This window comes from Cyanistes caeruleus, chromosome 2 (assembly GCF_971803275.1).
Source record: "Cyanistes caeruleus chromosome 2, bCyaCae1.hap1.1, whole genome shotgun sequence".
In the NCBI taxonomy this organism is placed as follows: Eukaryota; Metazoa; Chordata; class Aves; order Passeriformes; family Paridae; genus Cyanistes; species Cyanistes caeruleus.
Genome location: NC_141702.1, coordinates 36,359,354 through 36,386,484, shown reverse-complemented (window position 1 = coordinate 36,386,484; position 27,131 = coordinate 36,359,354). Strand labels below are relative to the sequence as shown.

At 38.1% G+C, this 27,131-nt stretch overlaps 1 protein-coding gene across 3 annotated transcripts; it reads left to right on the top strand.

The window, feature by feature from the left end:
- UBE2J1 (ubiquitin conjugating enzyme E2 J1) lies at window positions 1-26,046 on the top strand. Of its 3 annotated transcripts, XM_086876523.1 has the most exons (9): window positions 236-260; window positions 500-610; window positions 9,024-9,097; window positions 10,795-10,926; window positions 11,491-11,575; window positions 12,998-13,103; window positions 14,903-15,032; window positions 18,712-18,843; window positions 24,830-26,046. In XM_086876523.1, the coding sequence occupies exons 3-9, from the start codon at window positions 9,038-9,040 to the stop codon at window positions 25,100-25,102; spliced, it is 918 nt and encodes a 305-aa protein (XP_086732649.1). In that variant the 5' UTR covers window positions 236-260; window positions 500-610; window positions 9,024-9,037; the 3' UTR covers window positions 25,103-26,046. The 3 variants fall into 3 exon arrangements, with proteins under 3 accessions (XP_086732647.1, XP_086732649.1, XP_023778030.2); XM_086876521.1 differs by lacking the exons at window positions 236-260; window positions 500-610 and adding an exon at window positions 1-216; XM_023922262.2 differs by lacking the exon at window positions 236-260 and having other exon boundaries at window positions 369-610.
- Window positions 26,047-27,131: the final 1,085 nt, after the last annotated feature.

Sequence of the window (27,131 nt, the reverse complement as noted above, 5' to 3'; positions counted from 1 at the left end):
GGGCCCGGGGCGGTGCCGCCGCGGCAGGTGCCTCCCCCCGCGGCCCCGGCGGGGCTGTCGCCGCCGCTGCCACGTCAGGGGAGTGTCCCGAGGCGAGGCGGGCTGGGCCGGGGCCGGCCTTCCTCCTCCGCCCCCTGCCCCCGCTGCCGTAGCCGCCGCGGAGGGAGCGAGCGGTGCCCGCTGCCATGGAGGCCCGGTACAACCTCAAGAGCCCGGGTAGGCGGTGGGGCCGGGCGGGGGCGGTGGTCGCGCCTTTACGGGTGCCCGCCTCGGGGCTGCCGCTGGTCGCGGAGGGCTCGGGGCCGGGGCCGGGGCCGGGGGCCGGGGCGGGAAGCAGGGCCGGGGGCCGGGGCCCGGGGCTCGAGGCCGTGGGATCTCTGCGCCGGGGCGGTGGCGGCGTTCAGGCGGAGGCCGGTCGCGTTCGGTTCGCTTTCGCAGTGCAATGGCGTTGAAACCTTCATCCGAGCTGCATTTCGGTTCAAAACACCCTGTCCGCCAGGTCTCTGTCTGTGTGCCCACGCATTGTTGGTGGTTCGTGGAAGCGTACCTTTGGATGTTTAGTCAGGTGGCCGTGCCCTGTTGCCCCGGGCATCGCCTTCTCTCTGAATAGGTGCGTGTGAGGGGACGGCTTGCCAAGGGTAACTTTGCCTGTGTGGCGTCAGTTTGTTTTGCAGAAATGTTGCTGTACAGGCTCTATTTACTTGCGTGTCTGTGTTCACATGTTTGGTTTGCACATGTTTGCATGTTAAAATTCATGCGTATAACTCCTGGGTTTTCTTTTGCATCCTTGAAGTGAGGGAGACGCCTCAAGAGATGTGGAGAAACAGCGCTGGAAGGGAAGGTTTTGATTCCTAGGAAGCAAACAGTCATGAACCCCCGGTATGGCTGTGTTGGAGAAGCGGCCTCTGACCGGCTGTGCCAGGGCTTCACCTCCTGGGAGCTGCTTGCACAGCCGGAGGCCTAACACTGCCAAAGCAAAACCTCTTTCGCAGCTTGTAGGGGCTGGTAGGGTTTGTGTGTGGGTTGCTGTCCTGCCCCTGCTTTCCCCTAAACGAGTGTTGAGAAGTAGGCATTATCAGCTTCATCTTATTGTGATGAATAGGGGCTTTATTTTTTCAATCATACCGTCCTGTTACCAGCATGAAAAGTGGGGAGAAACTGAATGTTATGATGACCTGTACCTTACAAATGTCAGTGACGCTCTTGTTTACAAACATATCTCATGCAGATGATGTGTCTGTTGCAAAATTATGTCCTTTAGTGTCACACCCAAGTTGTGTAGTTGCATAACTGAAAGATAAGCAGGATCATTAAGCAAATGATGAACTTGTTGTCATTTAAAATATCGGGAAGGATTACTTTTTTTAGGGAGATGTGCAGGATGTGTGGCATATGTGAATTTATAAGGCCACACAAACATGCTCACTGTTTGTGGTTTGCCACGTCATGGGAAACAGTGATGGTGTGCTGTATGACAAGCACCTGGGATCTGGGTGGAGTGGACAAATATTTGTGGCTTAATTTAGAAGTGTTCTTTGTTGTTACTTGTCCCTCTATACTAAAGAGAAAATTACCTTTACTGGAATTGATTTTCAGCACCTGTTGGTGCTGAAAACCAGCTGGAACCAGCTGTTCCATAGCAAAATGAACTTTATGTGGCAAAGATAAATAATTCATACAATGGCTTAATATTATTTCTCCAAATTAAATATCTTTGGTTACATATTAATATATTAAACTATTTCTTTCCATATAGATAGTGAAAGTTTTTAAATTATACAAATAACTTTTAAAATTTCTATAACGATTTAAAACTTTGATTTCAATAGTCAAAATGTGTGAACAGATGGGCAAAAAGGTGTTGAATAAATATAAACAAATACTTTAAATAAATATTTTTTCTTTAACAGCTGTCCATTAAAATGAGTTGACAGTAGTTATGTATAGCCACTGCTTTTAGTCTGGCACTTTACTTGCTAACCAGGTAGATAAGCATATGCAATTACTTCATATTTCTGTGTATGTTTGCCAAATTCCTATCTTGTTTCAGTTACATGTGCAGTTTAATAGTGGTATCTTACTCTTGCCATTCAACTGCAGGCTTACGATGGAACTGTAGAATATTCTAATATTAAGGTGGTTTTAATTTATGTAAATGCACTAAAATACAAAATACATGAAAAGAAGTCTACCACAGTTTCTATGTCAAGGGGTTCTGTCATCTGTGGACTGAAGGGATTATTTTAGTAACCAAGCTGAGTCCCTCTAGGGCTTTTGAACAAGTAGCTGTCCTTGTTGCTTTATCTTTAATAGAGGAAGAACCAAGCTGCTAACCTTTAGGTCAGCTTTAGGGATTTGGAGCATGCTATCTTGAGACAGAACGGAAAAAGTAATCATTTTGTACCTGTACAAGAGGCTTCTACTGTTGAAATCTGCTTTTGGACTTGAGCAAACTGCAAATGGTGACCTCATCTGGTCAGTAGTTTTCAAAAGGGCAAATCCTACTAACCCTTTTAGTATAAGTTGTTTTAATGTAAAGCTGTAGATGAAAACACATTTTACATAGGAAAATATTGTTAAAAAGAAACATGTGCCGTTATTGATCTTTATTTTAAGCCAAATTCTTCTATAGAGTTTTGAAGGAGCTGAAGTTCCTCTGTGGCTAATACCTGTATCCCTCTTCTGTGAATGTGCTAGACCAGACTGATGAGTTGGATCAGTTGGTCTCTCCATTGCTGTACTTTCCGAGTGCTCTCAAGCAGACCACAAAAGAGCAATATTGCTACACATCTTTGTCCTACTGCTGATTGCTCCTAGGCAATGTGTTCATCTTCTTCCTTGTCCCTGTTCATACAGCTAATTAGCTCATCCCAACATATCTGAGAGATGGTAACTCTCCACAACACAAAGCAAGTTGTTTCCCTGCACACCACATGTCTGTTGATGAGAGGCAGCACAGCTCTGGCCCATGTTGGTTTGCCATAGGTACAGGCCATGGCCAGTGAGGTCTGGGATGGCCAAGCAGCTCCTGTCACTTACCCTCTGTAAGAGCAAGGACCCATTAGGGCACCTGATGCTGTCTTCTCACATCACCTATGAACTTGAGTTTCTTTTTTATTTCTTCCCAAAAAGACAGTTAATTTTGGAAGGGATGAAATATCACACTCCACACTTCAGGCTTCTTTGTATTGCTTCAATAAGGCAAAGCCTTGTAAGCTGTTGCTTCATATTTTTGTGTATATTTTTGGCAGTTGTAAAAGGGCAAGCTATTTTCTGTCTTAGGATTTCAAAATGGATTAGTCAATGTATATCAGCCTGCTACCACATGGCTGATAAACCTCTCCCATCAATATTAAAGCTCAGCTGGCTAAAGAACAGACTTCATCCTCTTCATGCCTCAAGAACATCCCTATTTTCTAAAATTTATAAGACAGCTACTTGGAATAATCTCTCTACTTTTTTGATTTTTTCCCCCAAGAGCTGTGACCCTTAGCCTGCTGTAAAATCGGACACTAAATCTTGTAGTCACTGCTCTTGTAGTGACAGTGTCTCGCTTTTTCTTAGGCTGTGACCAGGTGTCTGACTGGGTATTAGCACACTTGAAGAATTATGGACAGCTACTTAGAGTGCCTCACACAGAGCCCACAGACAACTGTGCTTTTTAATTTTTTGGGGGGCAGAGTTTGTTTTGCTTTCAGCAGACCACCATCTCATCGAGAATTTGATTAGTGAGGGCTCTGGAGGCCTAGAGAGACCACCTGGAGGGAAGCATGGCAGTGCTGTCCTGCATTTGTTGCCCGGGGCACTGCTTTGGGATCCTGGAGGCATAGGGAACATAACAATGCTGAGATTGTAATCCTCTTAGCTGTCATCTTCAATATGATTGCTGCTTCTCCTACAAACTGTACTTCTTTCTCCACTGCATATTTTGTACAAGTGTTCCATGCCAACAAGCATGCGTCAGTTCTTTGTTAACAAAACAGAACTAATAGGAAATAGCCAGTAGCTGTTGTGCTGCTTAGTACCTTCTGTGTATGAAGTAAGGCTGGATTGTTTAAAAGTAAAAAGCTGAACAGATGTTAAAAATTTATTAAAGCTGAAGACATTGTTTGATCTTAGCTGTGTTCTACAAGCACCTTGCATTTTTTAAGTTTTACCTCCCTTTGTGTTGACTGAACAGTTGTTTTCAATTGCATCTACAAGACTGTACTTCCTGCTGCCCTGAGGGAAATGAGGACTAAAGGCTGGCTGTTTCTGAGGGTGAGAGGAAAGCAAGACAAGACTAATTAAAAGGGTTTTTTTGGTTTTTTTAGTAGTTTTTAGTACTTTATATGAGTACAGGAGGCTTGTTGGTCATGTGAAAGAATGTACATGAGGCTGTGAAGATGTAAAGCAGATATTCAGGAGGCTTATGGGTCTTAGGGAAGGATGTATCTGAGACCCTAAGGATGGAAAACAGCTGGCCTGTTTCTTGGCAAATGATGTTTCCATTTATTTTGTAGCAGAACTCAAAGGAAGGGAATGTCTTTGTCTTGGCTGGGATGCAGTTAATTTTCTTCCTAGTTGGTAGTTCAGTGCTGTGTTTGGGTTTGTTTCTATTATTTTTAGTTCACAAATGATCACACATCATTCACAAGTTCTAAGCTGTCCAGGAGAATCACATCCACAAGGTGACACACAGGTCCTGGTGACACTATGCAGATTGCTGTGAACATATTAGAGCTGCTGTATGTTTAGATTTAATAAACCATTCTCTAAATAGTACAGAAAAAAAAATACCATTGAAAAAATACTATTTTCCATATCAAAGAGCTACTGTAACTCTTTGCTTTAAATATGTTTTCTTACATGCATCAATGACCAATACCACTTAAAGTGTTTGCTTTTTTTTTTTTATTTAAAATGTCAAAGCTCATCAAGTGTTGTCATTTTATAAAAAATTCTAGGTACTTTACACATAAACCTAATTCTGATGGGTTTTTTTAATGATGTGATCCATTCTTTATGCAGTGGAACAACTGACAGTGTGATTCACCGTTATTTTTCCCTTACAGGAAATTTAAACATTCCCTTTAGTAAATGAGAAATTCTTTTAAATGCCAATGCAATTTGGGTTCTCAGGTGCTTTGGGCTGCTGTGGAGACTGGTGATGCAGAGTGACTCTCTGCACTGTGACCTCTGAAGTCACTTGATGGTTACACCAGCCATGAGTGAAGCTCTCTTGGCTCAGTGGTCAGGTATAAAGTGGAGGGAGAAAGAAAACAAAGCCAGCTGGATTTGAGAAGACCCTCCCAAAATGTCAACCATGACACATGCATGTAATTGAAGGGACTTGATGCTTGTCTCAAATGGTTTATGTGATTTAATTTTAATTTTTTTTTTCTCTCATTACTGTCTAATATTTTTCCTAATTGTAGATAGTAGCCTCATTAATAGAAATATGCGTAACAAAGATGACATGTGTTTCACTAATTGCTTAAGTGGACTGAGTAGTTATAAAACTTTCTCTGAGATGAATGGTTTTATGAGAGTTTTACTTTCATTGGAAAACCTATATTCAGTAAATAAATTTTATCCTTGCTTGTGCTGTTTTGGTCAGCAGAGCCATAGGGAAAAAGTTACTACTTCTTCTGTATTTCTCCTGAGTAGGCCTCTAAATCTTGCTTAAAGTGAAAAAAATAATAATAGCAGCCATAAATAAAAAGGTAGGAAACATTTGCCAAGGCAGTAAAAGCTGTCAGATTGTTTTATTCTTCTTTTCCCAGCTTAGATAAATCAGCTTGAAAGATTGAGAGATCTCTAGTTTATGCCAGTTTTTCTGGATTCCATTATTTATCTGTTCATTATGTACTTTCTTTTTCAAACAGTAGAACTGAAATTTCAAGCTGAAGTTTGAGAATTCATTTTAAAATTAAAAGATTGCTGTACACTTGAGGAAGATACTGTCATACAGAAACACTTTTTTTTTTTTAAGAAAAGGCATTATGATTTACTAAGAAAACATCACTAATGTTCAAATCCTGTCATCCCTTTAAGCAGTTACAGTGATGTTTACAAAGAGTGGCCACTTGCATTTTCTGTGTCCAGAAAGTTTCCCCAGCCACTAGGTATAGAGTTGTCTGGCTGGGCACATAGCAGGAGTATTTGAATGTGGTCTGCAGATATATTCAAAAGAAGCAGTTGTGTGAACTCAAGTTTCAGGGCAGCTTGGGGTAAATGATGATGAAAGTAGAATTTGACTGGACATGGTTTTGGGCAGAAATAAATCTACAAATCACATATGCATATGTTGTACAAATTTTGATCATTAATTGTTATTTCACCACCACTCAATCCTAAAGCAAGCTGGTGGTTTTAAATTTTATTCTCAGATTTTTAATATCAATATTTTGTTTTTCAGAAAATTTTGATCAGCTCAGTGTAACACAAGAGGCAGATTGTCAGGCAGAGCCTCTGACTTGTAGTATTCTGTCTTTCCTCCACAGAGCAGTAGAGAGCTCCCACATCTCCTGCTTGGTGGGAACTCTCCAGTAATCTCTAGTCCAGAAACTTGATTTCCTCAGGATTTAATTTTCATGAACATTGATAAAGTGTTGCTGAATGTATTTATGAAAGTGTGGTTATTTTTCAGGCTGATGGTTATGTCATATTAAAAAACGGCTTGATTTTGTCTCCAAAACCTGTCTTAGGCAAATTCAGTGTCTTGACTTCCCTTTTTTTGGCTGAAATAGCGATACCCTTTGACGTTATTGACAGTCTGTGATTCTTTATTTCAAATGGGCCCAAACCGTTCTGATTTTTCAGAACTGCCATTGCCAAGTGTTTACTCAGTGACTCAGTGTGACTTAAGTGGGTTGAAATACCATGACTTGTTGCAGGCATAATTCACTTTGTGAATTATGCTTGTTTCTTTCACTGCAGTTTTTGGCAGCCAAACGGGGAACTGTTTCATGAATACTGCAGCAGTGCTTAAAGAAGAAACAAATTTTGTACTTTCTTCACTGGATCACACATTCTCAGAATGAACCTTTACTGCTACAGGCTTTTCTTTGAAGCCTCTCAGTTGGTATTTTTCAGCAACGTGGGAAGAGAAAGACAAAATGGTTTGGGTTAGCAGGGATCTTTAAAGGTCATGTAGTTCGGCCTCCCTGCCTCAGGCAGGGACACCTCCTGCTGGATCACAGCTCAAAGCTCTGTCCAACTTGACCTTCAGTGCTTTTAGGGATGGGACATCCACAACTTCACTGGATAACTTGTTCTAGCACCTCACCATCCTCACAGGGAAGAAATTCTTCCTAATATCTAATCTGAGTCTACTCTCTTTCAGTTTGAAGCCATTCCTCCTGTCTTGTTGCTACATGCTCTTATAAAAGTCCCTTTCCCATCTTGCTTGTAGTCTCTCTTCAAATATTCTGAACTCTTCAAGGAAGGATGAAGTTAGGTCTGATAAAATCTGATAGATTTTTTAAATGTCCTATGTTACTTAATACAGAAAACTTCTTATAAGCAAATTATCTCTGTGATATACAAGTGCTAAATTAGTTTTTGCTATGTTTCGTGCCTCAAGAGTGGAATAGTATTATGCTCTAATAGCTTTCCCTTGGTGAACATGGGTGACTGCACATTATCCTGTTATAGGTGAATGTATTTCTTTTCTTTCTTGGTCTCTCAGCTGGGAAATCTCAGTAACAGTTGTCTGCCTTGTCCATGACTGCTCTGGCTTTATTTAATAGTTTTTGTTACATACATTCTCTGTTTTCTCATGGTCACCGTTTTGCTTCATGGGGTGCTCACTCCTGAACTAGTTCATCCTGGTGCATGCCGCTCTCCTTCTAAAGGCAAGTGTCCAGCCTTGTTGGCTGTGAAGTAATGCTGACTCCAAAGCCTTTTCGGGTCCAGACTGGTTTTCTTATTATTCCCCTCTAATGAACTGGTAAACTTTAATGAAGATGAAAGAGAAAACCTGTTATTCAGCAGAGTCTGAATGCTGCTAGCTGTGGCGTGATCTGGTGGGATCTGTAGGTTGTTTAATTGACACCTCCCTGTGGCAGCAGCAAATTTCCACATAATTGGTTTTCTGTTTGGATTGTAAGAAGTGAAATTCTCAGATTTTGAGCCATTGTTTGTAGCTGTCCAAAAGTGTGAAGGAGGAAAATAACTTTTCACAGTAGATTGGAAGGAAAATTGCTCTGCAGGGAGGTTAGAGTTTTCTATTAGACGTTAATGTATAGTGCAGTTGAGGGCCCCTGAAGTATAAGTGATGTAACGAGCTTGTAAAAGTGGCCACAGGAAGGAGATGCAGAAAATACAGATGATGCTGGTATTTCTGAAGTGGAAGGTTGGAGAATTTTACTAATGACTATCCTGAATTTATGATAGAAAAATACCTGGGTGTTCACACTCAGTGGCAGGTTATAACTGCAGAGGCCCTGGGTAAATTTTTCTGGCTGGGCATATGTCTTTTCAAATCTAATATAATCTAATAACTCTAAATGTAAACTTCATCTCCTCTTACTGGTGATGTGTTGATTTCTCTCAAGTGTTACTGTGACCTCCCGTTGATCAACTAAGGCAGTAGTGATGTAATTGTCATGGGAGGTGTCAGGATAAAGCTTTTCAGCGGTTGTTAAAGATGCACATGATGTCCTGTATCATAAAATATCAATGTTGTTAGCCTTGTAAATCTTGTAGTCTGAAACTCTGTTAATCATATATATGTTTTTCCTCCTGTCAGGTGCAATTACTAACATAAAACTACTTTAGTCTGGGTATTCAGTGTTGAGAAACTTTGTGACCATGCACATATTTTTCATAACTTTATGCTTGTATAACACATTTAAGGTTTATTCATTGTAAGTAATTATATAGTGTCTTGAATTATGAGTTCCAGTGAAGAAGCAGGAATATGCTGGAGAAGATTAGTTGGCTGAAAAGAGTTCTTCAAGAAATGTTTTATGTATTTTTCTGTGCAATGCATATTAAGTTATTTTCTTCATTTTCATGTCTTATGCTTTCTTTTTCAGCTGTCAAACGTTTGATGAAAGAGGCTGCAGAACTGAAGGATCCTACAGATCATTATCATGCACAGCCTTTGGAGGTTTGTTTCTCTATATGTTTGCAAGAGCTTGTAATTATGCAGTTTTATTCACATATACTCTTAATTAATATATACTTCTCTAAAATGCATATATATTTAAAATGTGTGTATTTAAATGATAGCGAACCATTCTTTTTTCCTATGATGAAAATCAGCAGCAGAATTTAACGTCAGTGGTCTTGTAGTTCCAAGTTACTGGTGAAAGTACTTAATAACAGTTTTATATTGCACTTGAGTAGTTTTATAGCATGGGTGTGTTTATTCCCCCATCTCTTTCCCAAGACTATGGAAATACTTAATATTTAAGTCAAGCTTTTTGTAACCAAACCTGACATCTGGCTCAGTTGCTGAGTTGCTCACTGAAACACTTAACCTACGGTGATACCTGAGGATCGCTGTTTTGCATTTAAGAAAACATGTGAAAAACATAAATGTGTGCAATTCTGGATGCATTGTAAGAAAGAGGGATTTTACTTAAGGAGTAGCTTATTGTCTAAACCCCTGGTTAAGTTTTTGGGCTGAGAGGACAATGAAGTTCTGGTGGTTAGAAGATTAAACATAAATCTATTCTGATTTCCCTGGATTAATTAAAAAAGGCAGTGCTCTGTGGTATTCAGTTGGGAGGTTTGATTTTTAGCTGTTTGCAGAATGTGTAACATGCTTAACATGCTCACATAATAATGCATGTTCCTAGGTGCTATAAAATATTCCTTATTGTCTACTAGTTTTTATCTGTAGCTTGTTTCTCCTTCCTGTGGTGAAATAAGAGATTTAATTCTTGCTATTATTTGTAACCTACATGAAGATCTTATATCTGGATTAGAACAATGTCTCACTGGGAAGAGAACACTGGCAGATGAAATGCTGGAAGTCTTGACAGTTATCTCCTGTACTTGAAAAACTGTAGCTAGGTGGGCCATCCCAATGCTGTAATACCAGTGTTTAGCATTAGCTGAGGGATCTCATTCACTGACAGCAAGCCTCATTTGGGCTCCTGTCCTAACAGTAGTTGTTCTGCTTGTAAATATTTTGGAAGTTGTTGGCAGCACAAGTTCTGATACACAAATTGCAGCTCAAAACCCCAAAGAGAAAATGTTTCAAGAGAAGTTATTTGTATGTCCAATGGCAATAAAACTTTAGATTTCAAATTGTACCTTTCGAAGTTGTGCAATAAGGCACAGGAGCGCTTTCAAAGTTGTTGGTGGTGGAGGAAGAATAGGAATTCTCTAGGGTTTGAGTCAAAGCACTGTGTTGAACGGGGCACAGAAGGAGCTTTGGGGAGGCTGTTCTTTCTTGGTGTAGGTCTCCCCTTGGTTCTCCAGAAATTACTGCTCACTGAGGCAAAGATCCAGTTTTCTCTTAATTGACTCAGTTTTCCATCTGTTGGGTAATAAAACCCTGGTCATAGTTTATACAGCTAGTATAAGGAATTTGGATAATGAATTTGAGGGTTTTGGCAAATTATTGCATAAGTAAATTACCAGAAACTTACAGTGCTTTATCCTTAGTGCTGTGTTAACTCTCAATTTGACTTTGGCTTCTTAAAACTTCTGCCTGTGTACTGTTTCTTCAGCCTGTTCTTACTCAAGAAAATGGCATTGAGTTGTCTATTTCTGTGATGACCACTCTTTTTTTTCTCTCTTCTTGTCTTTCTTTTCTTCCCCCCGCCCCTTCTTCCATTGATGGGGCCATTTTAGGATAATCTTTTTGAATGGCACTTCACTGTTAGAGGCCCTCCAGATTCAGATTTTGATGGAGGGATTTATCATGGGCGAATAGTGCTACCACCTGAATACCCCATGAAACCACCCAGCATTATTTTGCTGACGGTAAGTAAGCATGCTTACTAGTTGTTCCTTTGTACGTTATCAGTTTTATCACAGGTAGAGAGAGACAGATTCTTGGCATTTAACATAATGTTACTTTGTAAGAACGGTGGCACAGTATAGTATAATTGAAGATCCAAAGTTTTGTAAGATGATTTTGGTAATCTCTAATTGTATGAAGCTTTATGCCTAATAATTGGAAGTTCTTTCCTCTGTGAGAAATCACGTTGCTGATGTGATTGTCTAACCTTCTATTCCCTTCCATGGGTCCTCTTTCTGTTGAAAACATTGCTCAGATACAAGGAAGCAGACCTGTAGTTTGGGGCAAAGGCCTTCCTTTGTGAATAATTTTGTAGAAGATTTTCTTCATGCATTAATAGAATAAGATGTCAGTGTTCTGTGTTCAGCAAGCTGAATGCCAATTTTGTGAGGTTGGCAGTATAATTTTATAAATGTCACATATTGTTTGCATATGGAATTCTTTTGATCATGATTTTTACGACTTTTACCAAAACTCAAGAGTTAACTTCTAGTATGTTTTATTGTATCCTCCCTTTTCCTTTGAAGGCAAATGGCAGATTTGAAGTGGGGAAGAAAATTTGTTTAAGCATCTCAGGGCATCATCCTGAAACATGGCAGCCTTCATGGAGTAGTAAGTAACAATTCCTTGAAAAACGTTACCCCTGTCAAACAACTTGTTCTTTAAACTAAAAAAAAAAATCTCATGAAGAGTGTTTGTAGTGGAAAAGGAGATAGATTTTGAGGGTGTAAAATTGTAGGAGAATCTGTCGAATGTAAGGTCATAAAAAGAGTGAAATTGAATGATTTGGAAGTGATACTAAGTAAATGCCAGGACTTCGAAACTGAGGGGTGATGGTAAGCTCTTCTTTACTTGGATACATAAGCATTAAGAATTTTCAGACTGCTTAGGATATTCTTTATGTGTTTTGTTTAAAATTGTTCTTATGAAAATAAAGCCTATTACTTTACCCTATGTTTGCATGATCACTAAGCCAGCTTGAATATTAATAGAGGGGAGTTTTCAGTTCTAATGCTGTGGTTCTGAGCTGAGAGGAAAGATAATGTGGTCTGAGTTAAGAATAAATGAATCTTCTCTGTCTTTATTTTTAAAAATACTGTTATCACAGAAATTGAGAGCTGGCACAGTTCATCCAAGGCAATATGCTTATGTTCAAGTAATTGTAGTTTTACTGAGTACAGTACATCAATTATTTCTATATCAGTTTCACTTTTAAAATCTGTTGGTAAGATATTAGGAGTTTTTTAGCGGGCCTCTCTTCAACTTTAGTTAAATCTCTTATGTTTTGTTAAGGAGTAGAAAATGCTATGTTTCTAAGTAGTTGCAAATATCCTGTCTCTTTCCTGTGGTACTTACTTAGATGTGGTATATATTTATCAAATCTATTAGCAAGGTGTCCTGAATTCTTGAATTTCATTGTTTCTCTAAAACAAATTCCAAGTACAGATGTTGTCAAAAGAGATGTTTCAGATGATAATTCTGTTAAAAGCAGTTATTAATATTTTAAGTGAGCTCCTTCCCCTATTATGATGGCATAAAAGGAACAAATTCTGCAATACTTTGAAAAAAAAAAAGCTCTGAGCATGTGTACAATAAATTGCAGAATTAATGTCTAATATATAACAGATGCAAAAAGAAGCATTCCCTGTGAACCTTATCTTCTTCCTCTTGTCCTGCTCCCCTTCTCCCCTTCCCCCCCAACCCCGCCTTTTTATATGTTAGTTCTGCTTTACCTTTTTTAATTGTTTTTAGAGTCTGGAACACTCACCTTAATGCAACATTTTTGTGACAGTTGATTTTTTCTTCTCTTTCGGCTGGTGGCCTTTTCTTTGTTTACAAGGTGATGTTAAAATTCAGAAAGCCTTGCAGTGTACCAAAAAAAAAAACCAACTCCAAAACAGTGCTGTTTTTAGGAAATTCAGACTTGGCAGAAAGAAGTTTTGCAGTCAGAAATGCAACTTTCCTGAGTATGGAATGAGATTATGTAACTGTTATTTCTGCCACTTATTTTATATCTCTGTTTTCCCATTTTAGTAAGAACAGCTTTACTAGCCATCATTGGATTCATGCCAACCAAAGGTGAAGGAGCAATTGGATCTCTAGATTACACACCAGAAGAAAGAAGAGCTCTTGCAAAGAAGTAAGTGCTAAGTTTGCTATTGTAGGTACATTTACGTTCACTCACTTCTAGGGTAATGCACTGAGTAGAAAATAAGCTACTTCAGTCTATTCTCTTGCATTTATTCCGAATAAAACAAGTTTGATATCTTGTGTATGTAGTCACTTTTTTCTCTGAATATTGTGCAAACTTGGAACTTGCAGTCAAACAAAATATTTTGAGAGCACTCTGTTCCTTCCAGCATTGTGTGGTCATATTAGAGGGTTGTCTGAAATTCAAGTAACATTGTGATAGAGTACTAATTGCAGCATGGAGAGGAAGTGGGTATGATGGAGTTTGATACTAAGTGGGGGAGAAAAGAACCAAAATAATGATGCATAATTGTCTTTAAGGAAATAGGAATAATGAAATTATTTCAAAATTCTGAAGCAACTTCTTCTAAATGATCTTTAGGAAATTAATTTAAGATTAGGTTTGTGACTGTGATGAAATTATTAGCTTAGTGGACAAAGGGAAGACAGTGGTTGTTGTTTATAGGGACTTTAGCAAGGCTTTTGGTATCCTTTCCCTTATCCTCAGTCGTGAAGTACAGTCTAGGTAGGTGGGTTCAGTAAGGTGGATTAAGAACTGGCTAAGCTGCCTGTTCTGCAAAATCCAGTTGCAGGCTGGTGCCAGTGATATTCAGTCAGTGTCATTAATGACCTGGATACTGGGACAGGATGCACTCTCAGCAAGTTTGCTGGTAATACAAAACTGGGAGCAGTGCCTGATACACCAGAAAGTTGTGCTGCCATCCAGAGGAGCTTCAGTGGGCTGGAGGAATGTCAAAGAAAAGTCCTGCCCCTGGAGATGAATAACACCAGCTGACTAGAAGGGAGCTTGGAAGGGAAGGGAAGATTCTGGTGGTCACTAAGCTGATCACGAGGCAGCAGTGTGCCCTTGCAGCAAAGAAGGCTGATGGTGTGCTGGGTAGCATGAGGAGGAGCATTGCCAGCAGGTCAAGGGAAGTGATCCTTCTTCAGTACTCAGCACTGGTGAGACATCAGGAATGCTGGGTTCAGGTGGGGCTGTGATCAGATTAGAGTACAAGAAAGATAAGGACATCCTGGAGCAAATTCAGTGCAGTGCCACAAAGGTGACCGAGAGGCTGGAACATGTTTCGTACATGGAGATAGTAAAAGAGCTGGGAGTGTTCCACCTGGAGAAGAGAAGGTTCAGGGGATCATATCCATGTGTATGATTATATGAAAGGAAGTTGTAAAAGAGGTAGAGCCAGGCTCTTTTCAGTGGCATTCAGTAACAGGAGTGGGTCAGTGGGGTGGGTTGATCTTGATACTGTGCTGTCAAGTCTCTGTGGTTCCTCACTGGCCTGGAGAGCCACCTGCAGTGTGCCCTATAGAGAGATGATGTGGGAAGGTAATGTTCTGAAGAAGCTGAAATTCCTGGATTGGAGGTGCAAGCTCCTGGGTCCAGTATAACATTTGTAATGATAGTTAAATCTTTATCATTTATAATTTTTATTTGCTGCTGATATAAGTATTCTAATTGTAAGAAATTAATAATAAAGTATAAATAATAGTGATATTTTAGTCAGTTGTAAATACTTCCCTAAATGACATGAGAGAATTTGTGTTAGTAATAGAGGTAATTCTCAACATATTTTTTCAAGATAGTGTGATTTGAGGCAGAGGGAAGTGTTTGTAAGCTACTGGCCTTACCACCACTTGTCTTTCTGTGGATTGTTCTGCAAATAGTTTATTTAAACAAGCACACAGGAACACTGAGAACATGCTATTCTGAGCTATGTCATTTGTGGGCAGGTCACAAGATTTCTGTTGTGAAATGTGTGGCACATCTATGAAGACAGCCCTCTTGCCACTGACATCTGGAAGTGTGTCAAGCCAGGCGGACAAGGAGGCTAAAGAGCTTGCCAGACAAATTAGCTTCAAGGTAAAGTCACTGTTTAAGCTTTTAGCTCTCTTGTATAGAATTAGAAAAAAAATACTGAGGAAAAATTTGTAAATCACAGAAACATTCATCATGTCAGAAAACCTTCATCAATTGCTATGTGGAAGCCTAGTTTCTCAGTACAGTTGGAAAGAGAAAAATAAGAATGGATCTCTTGAAATTTACCAGTTAATAAGTTGTGTATTTCAAGCATTGATTGATTAGTTTTAATTTTAGTGGTGACCACTGTAGTAAAAACTGCCTATGTTACTTTTACTTCCACATTTTCAGACACTAATAACTTGATTAAATTCTCCAGAATTAGTCTTACTATAAAAGTGTGAGGAAAGTTTGGGCAAAGCTAACCTAAATTTTTTACCTTTGTGATTTTTTTTTTTCCTTTTGGTTTATGGAAGGAATAAAACATATTACTACTGAAAAATGGTTGCAAATTCTTTTGAACTACTCTGCTACTATCTGAAGATACTGAAAGTTGAACTCTGGTGTGGAAGTTGCTGTGACCGAAAAATATGTTCTCTAGCTTGTGTTTCAGTGAAAGCAAGGTTTGTTTAGACAAATACATTCCTTAGAGAATTGCATGTCTTGCATGCACAGTGTTGTTTTTCACTGGGTTTTCCACTAAACTCTTAAATCAGCCACTAAGGAAGACTACTGTGCATGAGGGCAGGGAACTATGGTTATATTATGACAGTGTGGCATTAGTGCAGAACACATCCCCACTAAGGTCAGGGCTGCCATTATGTCCCCTTTTCTCACCCATGTTCTTCTAGTAGTGTCCTAAAGGCTACTCTTACTTTCTTTGTGTGCACCATGAAGGTAAAGATTGTCTTCTTTGAGAATTCCTGCCAGTTTTGCAGGACATCCATATTCCTATGCCATAACACGATAAAAACATTTCCAAATATCTCTCAAAGATGAGAAAAACAGGGACAGAGCTTTAAAGCTGAGCTACTTGAAGAAACAATGGATTGCCTTTTCCTTGCTTTTTTACAATATATGAGTTTAAAATTGTAAGATTGATTTATATGTAAGAACTACTAATCTAGATCAAAGAAATTCTAGAAATACCAGAGTTTGGTTTTGTTTGAGTTTCTTTAGAGAGAAAGAACTCATAACTTACATTTCATACCTTTTTCAGTTTTAAAATTAAAGACTTAGAGACATCAATCTTTAAAGAATATTGATGCTTTCTATGTATCTGTATGCTTGACACCACCCCCTAAGAGCAAGCACTTGTCAGGGGAAAAAATGTACAAAAGTCTTAGGTTTCTACAGCCTTTTACCATCCATTGTGGGTTTTTGTTGTTTTGTTTTTGTTTTTTTTAATAAGGTAAATCAGTTCTGTCCTCTGGTTGCGTTTTTCTTCCCTTCTCAAATCACATTTTAGGGATTGGAGTTTAAGCTTCCTGCTTCTCTGCTTTGCTTGACTTTCTTATCTGTTTGGTGTTAAGATGAGATGTTCAATTGATGTGTTTGTAATAAACTAATAGTATGAATTACTAGCAGAAAATAAAGACTTTTTAATCATTTGTATACATTTCATGTCAATTTATGGGGTAAGATTTAACATCAGATTGCTGATTGAATGTGTATTTTGAGAGTCTCTCTACTAGGAAACATACTAGCAATCTCTGCATTAGCTTTATCCTTAAATAAGAGTTCTCCTAACTGTGTGTAGATGATCCCATGGTTACTGTGTTTCTTACCAGCTTTAAACACGATGGTAACTTTTTAAAAAACTCTCTGTGTGGTATTGAGATAGGAATATGAAATTCAGAGCAGGGACCCCAACACACTTCATTTCGATTTTCCTGCTTCTGTGAGCATCCACATTTGTTCCTGTCTGTTTTAATAGCAAATTATATTTTGTAGCAGTTTTATATTGGCTTACAAATACTTTTCTGCATTTCAGATGTTATAACAGAAATTCCATTTTGCTTAGAAAAGGAGAAAGGAGAAAAGAAAAATAAATTCCTAATAGCATATGTATCACTGTAAAACAGCATGGTTTACCTTCATCTTGCCATCACAAGGCGTATTTTTCAGTAAAATTAATTCTCTGCTCATCCTCATGTTTAAATATGTTGGCATTTTTTGAATGTTAGTCTGACTTCAGTCTAGATAATAGATTTAGTACTTTCATAAACCGAAGTAAATCAAATGCACATTTAGTACTGCTTTATAGAGATTAAAGATGAAATGAGCTCATCTTGGAAGGAGCAGGAGTATGAAAATCAGTACTCACAGGTTCTGGGGAACTTACAATTGGATATAGGAAACAAAGATTCACCCCAAGTGTTGTCAATTGCTGAAGCAGACTACCCAGAGAGACTCTGGAACCCCCAGCTTTGGAGATGCTCAGAATTAGTCTGGACATGACTCTGGAGAGAGTTGTACCAGGGACATCTAGAGGTCCATTCCAGTCTACATGTTTCATAATTCTGTGTTGATCCATATTTGAATAGTAACTTTTCCTGTCTAATATTATAGTTCATAATAGTCAAGTGCAAAGGGAAAGTAGTGTTGCCAAATTCTAAGTTTTCAAGTGTTAAATCCATCTCCAGATTGTTTTGGTGCCGTATTTTTTGGATTCTCTTGAGGTGATACACATGAAGAGACAGAGAACTTAATTTCCTCACACTAAATAATATCATGAAAGACTAGTATACTGTGATCTTACCAGTTTGTTATCACTATAACAGCCTGTTTTCTAATACACCATTTGTATTTCTTGCTAATATTACCACCACTACTTAAGTCTGCATTTGAAGACAGTCACTAGACTTGAAACTGTTATCTTTGTAATAAATTGGGATCTAGACACATGATTTAGGAGGTGACTTGCTTACTGATAAAAATTGATCTGGTCATGACATCTTTTTTTTGACATGCGTAAATTTTAAAAGTATTTCAGTTCAGCACTATGATGGTGTATCCTTTTCCATTCCCAGGAGATTATTGCTGGCATATAGGCGGGAGTTTGTGTTCTTCTATGTGTCCCTACTGATCTCTTGTCTCAGATTTCCTAAACATGAAACCTAAATTCTGGGAAATAATGCATAGACATTATGTAAATGTGTATGAAAGCAGTATTACAAGACTTGTATTTTTTCTGTTACTCTGTGCTGAAATTTAAATACCGGACACTGGTATGGATATACAGCCCAGTGTCGTGTCATGCGTATATACCCACTCTGTCTATGAGACAACTTTGGTACTGAAACCACATTACATTGGCACTCATGAGAAGCTCCTTAGTCCTGTGGGGGAGCAGGCTATGCTACTTCATTTTTATCAACAGGAGGTAAGAATTGTCTTAAAGACATGCAAAAAAAAATTGTGTTATTCTGGCATAACGTCCTGGATTTCTAAAGGATTTTATTTTTTGCTCTCTACATCTGTGCTTTTTTTGAACATTAGATCTGTTATGTGCAAACAAAATAGTTTTTTAAACCTTTGTTTGCACATTTGCAGCCTTATTTTTAAAGAATGAAAATTTTGTATACTTGTTACTGTGTGATTGAAATGCAGCTGGCACTGCTGATTATTACATTTTGGTAAGCCTCATTCTCTACAATAAAATACACATTTCAAAATAAGCCAAATTGTTTTGGAGCAATTTTGATCTTGTATGTGAAGTATATATATGTGCTTCTTATAGGCAGAGGTCAATTCATCCAGGAGGTCTGATGCTGGACCCTCAAACACATCAGGACTGAACCACTCTGCTGCCTCACGTGAGCCCCCGCAGGATAGTGCAGCTAGAGTATTCCCAGATCCACCAACTGCAATGGTATGGTCCACCTTTGAGCTTTATTTGGCATAGTCTGAACATGAAATTGGTCCTCTTAAGCTGATGTGGTTCACATATTTATTCTGAAATTCCTGCATACTTTTTTATAAAATCTATCAGAAAATAGTATGCTGAATCATTTTTAGAAATAGCAACCACTTCCTTCTCTTAAAACAGTAAATAATGTTCTTTTAGCAGTTCTTCCCAGTGTTTCCTTTAATTACATTAAGTGTTCATTAAAACTTTATGGTATCTGAAAAGTTATCATTGTGTAATGTAGCACAAGTTTTTTTCTACAGAATTCTTAGCCAGAAGCAAAAAACGTTTCAATGATAACCTGTAACTTTTAGATATTAATCAGTACTATGTTCTTGGGTTTTATAACCTCTTAAGTAAGTCTAAAATATTCTTACCATTTGAAATATGACACTTATGTTTTATGTTTTAATACTGCTAGGTGTAGGGCTTACATAAAGGTTTCAGAAATGGCTGAGGTCTGGTGATGGGCCAAGGCAGCTGCTGTTATGACTGTTGCAAATGCAGTCTAAATTCACTGATAAATTCCAGGCAAATCCCAGCTAAGCTGCCTTTTTTAGACAGGATGGGGCTGCAGACTGGTTAAAAAACCTACAACATGCCCAATAACATCTGTTGTGTGTTTGTAATATATTTTCAAGCTATGTAGAAATACAAACATGCTAATAGCATAATTTTTTTCCCCCACAATAAGGATTTTTCTAGATTGTTCAGGATTTAATAAACCATTTTATTATATTCTTCTTACTACAAATCCTGGCTAATATAGTAGAAAGAGCTGATACACCAAGGCATTGCTGGCATTTTCTTGAGGAGAGGCACTTTAAAATTAATCACATTTTTAAGAAAACTGTTTTTATCAGTTATACTGATTTAATAATTAGTGATTAATTTGATTTTCAGAAAATTCCCATGGGAAATGAGACCTTTAAACATATAAGCATATAAATGTATGTAAATGTAAAATGTAAAAATACTCATATATGTGATTAACTGTAAATGATAAGTGAGTTCATGTTTTAAGGAATTGAACTAATATTCAGGATTATTAGTTTTAGTTTGAGCCAACACCTGTGTTTCTGAACTGTCACATTTTGAATCTTAGGAATTATCTGGAGCCATTCAGTAGTGGAAAATAGCCACACAGTGGAAGAAAGAAAAGTGTAACAGGAAAGACTATTTTAAGGAATTTGAGCTTGCTATTTTTGTGTTCTTATTCATGTGAAAGGTAATAGGAGTATTTTCAAAGTAGGGCAATCTAGGCCTTGATCTGCTTAGAGGTGTGAAAGAGTACCCATGTAAACCTCAGATCTTTTCTACTCAGCTGGGTTTCTTGTGTGTGTAAAATCCGTTTATTGAGTTCTTGTTGTGTGAAGACCTAATTCTTCCTTATTAAGTTCTGTTAGCTCTCCTTTCTGTCAGTTTTTACCTAGGGAGAGGATTATAGCCTCACTGACTAAAGAAGGACCGAGTCTTACAGTATTTCCATGAAGCATATTTTTTTCAGATTTCAAAATGCAGTTTGAAACTGTTGTTTATGTTTTGGCTGTCATTGTGTTACTCAGTACTTCAGTCTTACAGATTGTTGCCCTTTGAAAATACTTACTGTATAATTGCTGCCTGGATGTGTTTGTGCTGTGGGAGAGGTGCACTCGGAGCTCTTGACTTCCAGGCTTTCCCTGCATGACCACGTCTTCCAGGTCACTTCCCATCCTCCCCACCTTCTGTTGTCTTTTTGCTAGACCAGAAGTGGTTGTTCCCATTCACTGTCCTGTTAGTACTGACTGGAGTGTGCAACACTGATGCAGATATTGCACATTGGCTGCTAAGTTTCGTGTGCCTGTGTTATTAGAGTATATTTATCCAGCCTTTAAACGACTGATCTTTGAAGGAGGGGAGGAGATTGGTTCTCATGCCAGTGAGAGCTGCTTCCCAAGAGAACTTGTCACAACCTTATCAAGGTTTGCCAGGTGCAAGGCAAAGAGAACAACAGCATAAGAACAAGGAAACGAGCAACGCTGCTCTGGAAAATGCTGCCACATCAACTTTTATAAAAGGATACAGAGCTATAAAGAGCAGTCTTCAGCATTAATAAAACTAAAACAATAGGCTACCTAAGGCATTATGCAGCATAGTACTTCTGAGGGGTCTGAACCCAGTGCAGAGAATACCTCTGACTAGACTACTTCTAACAATACTATTTTTAAAAAATATTATTATTTGTAGTAGTTGTTGATGTCTATTCAAGGCAAAGTAATGGTACATTATTCTTGTTCGAGTATTCAAAGTGCAAGCAAGGTACTGCTGCTGAAAGTTGGCTTGATAAAAGTAATTGCCCATAGTATTAAGGTGAAATCCTTCCACATCTGAGCAAAACAATGTTTTTGAAGGAACATATTATAGATGCTCAGGTTGGACTGGGGTCCAGTGGTTGCCTACCAAAACTGATCACAGTCTGTGGGACTCGTTGCTAGAGGCTGGAGAGTGCTGCAATTTACTCAGCAGCAGAGGCTGGTAAGCTGCATTTCTCCATCTCCCCCCCCGACTGCACTGGCTTAATCTGTGTGGATTATGGGTGTCTGAACTCCCAACAAACCTGTAGCAATACATCTGGTGTATTGATAAGGAATGATCTCCCACCTTGGGGTTTATAGGTAATGAATAAAGTTGATGCTTGATGAGCTTTATTAAGTAACAAGATAAAACTGTAGTTAGGCTGTTTTCTGATAACTTGGGAATACATTAAGCCTCAGTTGTTAACACCTGTTATTAAACAATATCCTATAGTAGTGATCTGCACTGATAGTAGTGGCTGGATGAAGCACTGAGAGGTGATAGAATAAAGAGTGTAACTGAATCCAGCTACTCTTAAGCTGATGGAGGCTTCTGTCAGAAAATCAGGCTGTCTTCTGATATCTATATCTATATATATATCTTCTGATATATAGTGAGATATATAAAGGCCCTTACCTTTAATCATAAATTCTGAATGATATATTGGTAAAAAGTGTTTCCCTTTATCTCTGTTAAGTGATGCCTGAGTTTCGTAATACTACAGCAACCATTTTAAATGTCTTGACAGCTGAGAGTCCTTGGCCCAACTTTGATTCTTTAGAAATAGACATTTTTCATTAGCCATTAAGCCATGCTGTGTCAAACTGCAGCATTTCTTCAGCTGAAAGTTGTACAGACGAGTATTTCACCTATCCTGATTTCTGCATCTCTCCACAGACCGTTAGTATAAGAGAAAGAGGCTTCATAACCCAGAGGATTTATATGATTCTAAGTTTCTGAGTTCCCTGTATTTTTTAAACATCATTTCTAAGATGATGATTTAATCCTTCTAGTATCCTGATAAAAAATTTTAAAATAATGGCCTGGAGATATAAAGGATGCAATGAGTTCTACCATTCTTCAGTAGACTGAACATGATATAAATTTCCTTACTTGCATTTTGTTAGCTTATTCATCAAATAATTGTTCAGAGGTCCTTGGAGCAAAGCTTTCTATCAGTCCTAACAGCTTCAGAAGCTTCAGAAATAATATGGCACGTTGTAATATAAATAGTATGTAATAATGTGACTTGTGTATTACATGTCTGTAAAGATCAGATGCTAAATATGCCTATAATTATTATTGAATATTTCCATTTTTAGTCTCACCCACATTTCCAGTATGGTTTGGCAGAAACAGTGGAAATTGTGTCATGTGAGGTGTTGTGTTAGTCTAAAAATCTTGTAATATTTTCTTATGAAGAGTTCAAAGGCTTGCCATTAAGTTGAAGACTAGATGATTGTGATTTTTTATTTTTTTTTTATCATGCAGCCATCTGCCACTTTTGGGATTCTTAATGCTTAAGTCTTCAAACAGACAAAATAATCTATCTTACCTATATCTTATCTATATCTATTATTTAAGATGCTGTAGCACCTGGACCCAAATTTATACTGGGTCATGATCACTGCTTTCTTCTGCATGTCTGGTAATAGTTGGCCGTTGATAATGCTGGGAGTCCCAAGGTGGTGCATTAGCTGAGCTTTGGGTGAAGCCGTTGGCCTCCTGCTGTCCCAATCCATCTGTAATTTCCTCAGAAAAATAACTTAAAAGCCTTGAAATTGTGAGATTTCTCTTGAATCGCAGATCTGTTCATGTCAGCGCATGACAGCTTGTTCTGTTCAGAACAGGGCCTTTCTGTTTTATTTTTAAATTTAAGTTTTGCAGTATTGAGAAGATGTGACAGTGCTAGTAGGATGAAGGATTAGGAGTATTTCTAGACTTCTTTGTATCTTTAAAAACTGAAGAAGAGAAGCACTGCTTATTGATTAGGTAGTTCTTGTGTCCTGAATTCACATCTCTCCCTCTCACCTTCTGGATGATGGCAATATAGACAAATCTAGGAACTTCATTCTTCAAAGTCTTGGCTACCCCAAGACTTTATTTTCCTTGGCATAAGGAGCTTTCAAGTGAGAAGCAGAATTACTTCTGCAGTGTACTGGAAATCATGACAGGCTGCTAGTGGTATTCTTGGCTGTCTCTGCTGATAAAATGTATATTTTTCTTTGAAGCTACCCAAGCTGCTTCGCTTATTTAGGCAAGACGCCTATGTAAACAGGCTAGCTGTCAAATGTGGCAAGTAATTGCATCATTACTTCCTTGCCAGTGATAAACAGTGGGAAATACTAATGATGAGGAGGTAGGAATGGAAGGCCTCTTCCCTGGGCAAAACAAATCATCGACTAGGTGAAAATCTTGAATTATTTGTCCACACACAGAGTCACAAGACCAAGTATTATTGACTGTCTTGTGGATTGTCAAACCTGATACGCAGTTGAGGGCATTCCCTATTTGGTCATGTGGAAAGGTAATCTTTAATGGATGTAGTAGATGGCTGCAGCAATGCTTAAGGTTATGGATATTGTGTCCATTAAAAGGCTTTGTAAACAAATCTAAAATGTCCAGAATTCTAGTTTTACCTGCTGTAATAATAATCTTTTAGAAGGAAAGGGGGAGAAAGCTAACTCTGGAAAATGGCTTCAAATTGCTTTAAGTAAAGCAATTTTCTTAAAAAAAAAACCCTTATTTTCTAAGGGCTGAAAATAAGACTTAAAAATTTAAAAACCTGCAGGTTTTTTTTCAGAGCTTTTTTGAACCTTGTCAAAATGCTTATTTCTAATGACTCTGCTGTATCACTGTTCTTAATATTAAATGTTGGAAGTTTGAACTTTTTAGTATTGCAGGCAGGATTAGTCTGGTGGATGATCTGATGTCATATTTTCTAGTTCATGAGATTGAAACTTGTTTTCTTGAGTATAAAATTCTCATGAGAAGAACATCATTTGCCCAAGTTTATTTTTGAGTACTTGTAATGTCAGACCGAGTTTGACCAGTAGAGGGCAATAGGTAAGTGCCTGCACACGCACTGTGCTAGGGAACTCCTGCTGGGACCGGTAGTCGGTGGTTTGTGGTTAGGATTTTTGTTTTGTGTTGTCAGTGGTGATGATCAGAACAGACTTCTGGACCCAGCTGTCCACAGGAAACACTGCAGCATTGCTTAATTGCAGTTCTTGGACTTTTCTCCATCCTTCTTTTGGCTTCCCCATCTTGTTTCCCCTTCAGTATAGGTGACATTGCAAATCTTCAGAGATTTAACTATCCAGAGGATTTTTAAAGATTTCTTGAACAGTAAGGAGTTAAAACAAATCCTAGACAAAGATACTTGCAATCTCTAATACAGATATGGTTTGACAGACTTCCTTCAGCCTTCTCTTGTCTATAGAACTGCTGATCTTCAGCTTGAAATATACTTCTACTCAGGATAGTGTATGGATAGAAACAACCAGCTGACATCTATGAACAGTTATCTGAATGGCACATTTTAGTCCTTACGATTTTATCTCTTGCTAATCTTACATACTGTATTGTCTGACGGCTCTCAACATTTCTTCTTTAGTCTGAAACTCAGAATAGTGGTGCTGCAGCTGGCCAGGAGCGTACTCCAGCTGTGTCCAGCACCACCACCTCGATGAGTCCTCGGCAGCGCCGTGCGCAGCAGCAGAGCCAGAGACGGGCCCCAACTTCAACCGACTTTAACCGGGCACAGCAGCCGAGAGTCAACACCAACCACACGGGGTCGACTGTGCTCATTGTCCTGCTGACCTTTGCCCTGGCAGCTCTCATATTTCGTAGAATATGTTTGGCTAATGAGTATGTATTTGAGTTATAAGGTTGTTTGTCCTAACAGCAGTGACTTGACTGCTTCAGTGAACATTCTGTATTGGCTATGACATGAGAACTGTTTACAAAGGTTACTTTTTGTATTTACTCTTAAATCCTTATGAATGTTAATTTACCTACAGATACATTACTTGTAAGAAAACTGAGGCTGGACATGTAAGGTGTGAGTTTTAATTGAGTGCCCACTAGATACTTGGAGAAACAGTGGAGTGGAATATTAGGAATTTAGGCATTTGGGATGGGACTAAATTTGAGTAATTTATAAACTAGAAAAAGATGATTTTAAAAAAATGGTTGATTAATTTTTTTTATGGGGCATAAATGCCTATATAAGTACCCCATCTAAGTTAGTATAAGATTTGACATTGGAAGATGAAACACTACTATGTGTTTGTGTCTGGTGAACTCTTAATTTAGAAGGAGTACAATTTTGTAACCACTTTTATTTGCTATGACACATTTCCAGAGGTGAAACACACACAAACTTGTTGTGATGCTGCTTTGTGTGTGTGGAAGGGGGAAAGGATTGTGTGAGGAAAGTAGGTGCCAGAAAACTATTTGCATTATTTTGATTTTTATTTTTTGGAAGAAAGATTGAATAATCTTTTGAAAGATATGAATGTCCTCTTCTAGTACTTTCAATTGTATATCTTGTTTTTAAAATTTGAAGATTATGCAAAACATGTCTATTCTTGCAATAGTTATAAATATGTAATATAATTATTTACCCAGAGCTGTTGTCTTTTAATTATACCAGAAATATACATAATGTGTTGAACTGAATGTTTCATATGTGGCTTTATTTACTAAAGAAAATTTAAACCTTATTATACATAAATTCTCATATATATGAACATGCTTAAGAGAAGTATTTATTACAATCCTCCTAGTAATAAAGTTTCAAGCCAGTATTTGGATATGTTTCAAGTATCAGATGGCAGTTTGTTTCTTGTTTGTCTGAGCATTTTTCATTTTTCCATTTTGTTATGGAGTTTCTTTTGGTTGGTTGATTTTCTTCTTTGTTTTTTTTGGGGTGGTTTCCATTGCGTTATTTTTACTTCTTTTTTTTTTTAAATCTAAAATCAATATTTTGGACCCAATGATCTACTTAATATAAGTCCCTGGTAATATTTATTAATAGTATGAAAAGGCATATACAAGCAGTAGACCTACAATTGGTAGGGTTTTGAGAAGTTTCCTCTTTGACTGTTTAAATCCTGAAGTAGAAGAAAGTGGGATAATTTTCCCCTTATATTGTTGTTCAAATTATTGTTCAGCATGTTTATTTCAAAGACAAGGAATTTTAGCTAACATTCATTTTGTTGCTGTCAAACATAATAGCACTGACTTAACTGAGATTCTCATCCTGTTTTTCAGCAAGTATTTATCAAGCTGCCTAGAGCTTTCCTAAATTTTGTCAACTATAGTATACGTTACTGTTTTGCAATATTAAAGTAGCTATCACAACTTATAAAATAAGGAAAACCTATTTTGTGTATAAGGGAGATGTGTAAATTTAGAAAAAAACCAAAATCTGAGTCTTCTAGCATTTCTCTGTATTGTTGTGGATATATTCTTGTTTGCAGGTATAAGGGAAAAGAGGTGAAAAAAATAACTTTTGTAAGAAGTTCAGACAAAAGTAGTATGTATTTGTTCAGCAGTTAGATTTTCTGCTGCAGACCAATTTTTTTACCTAATTTGTCTATTTCATTAGAAATTAAATAAAAACAAGCAAAAACCAATACACAAAAAACCCACACCAAAACCCTAAAAAACCTGTTCAGTTCTTGTAGCCTCTAAAATAGAAGCACTGTTTCCTCGTTGGTTTGGTGCTTGAATCCCTGTACATTCAAGTCCTGCAAACGTGGGCGCACAGAGGAGAGTTCTGGAAGAGGTCTGACCCACAAGACTGTTCTGCTGGGTTTTGAGTCGTTTGCTCCTCTGGAGTCTGCTCTGAATGTGCTTTTCTTGTCCTGCAGAATCCCTGCTGTTCCAAGCAGACTTCTGCCCCCGTACGA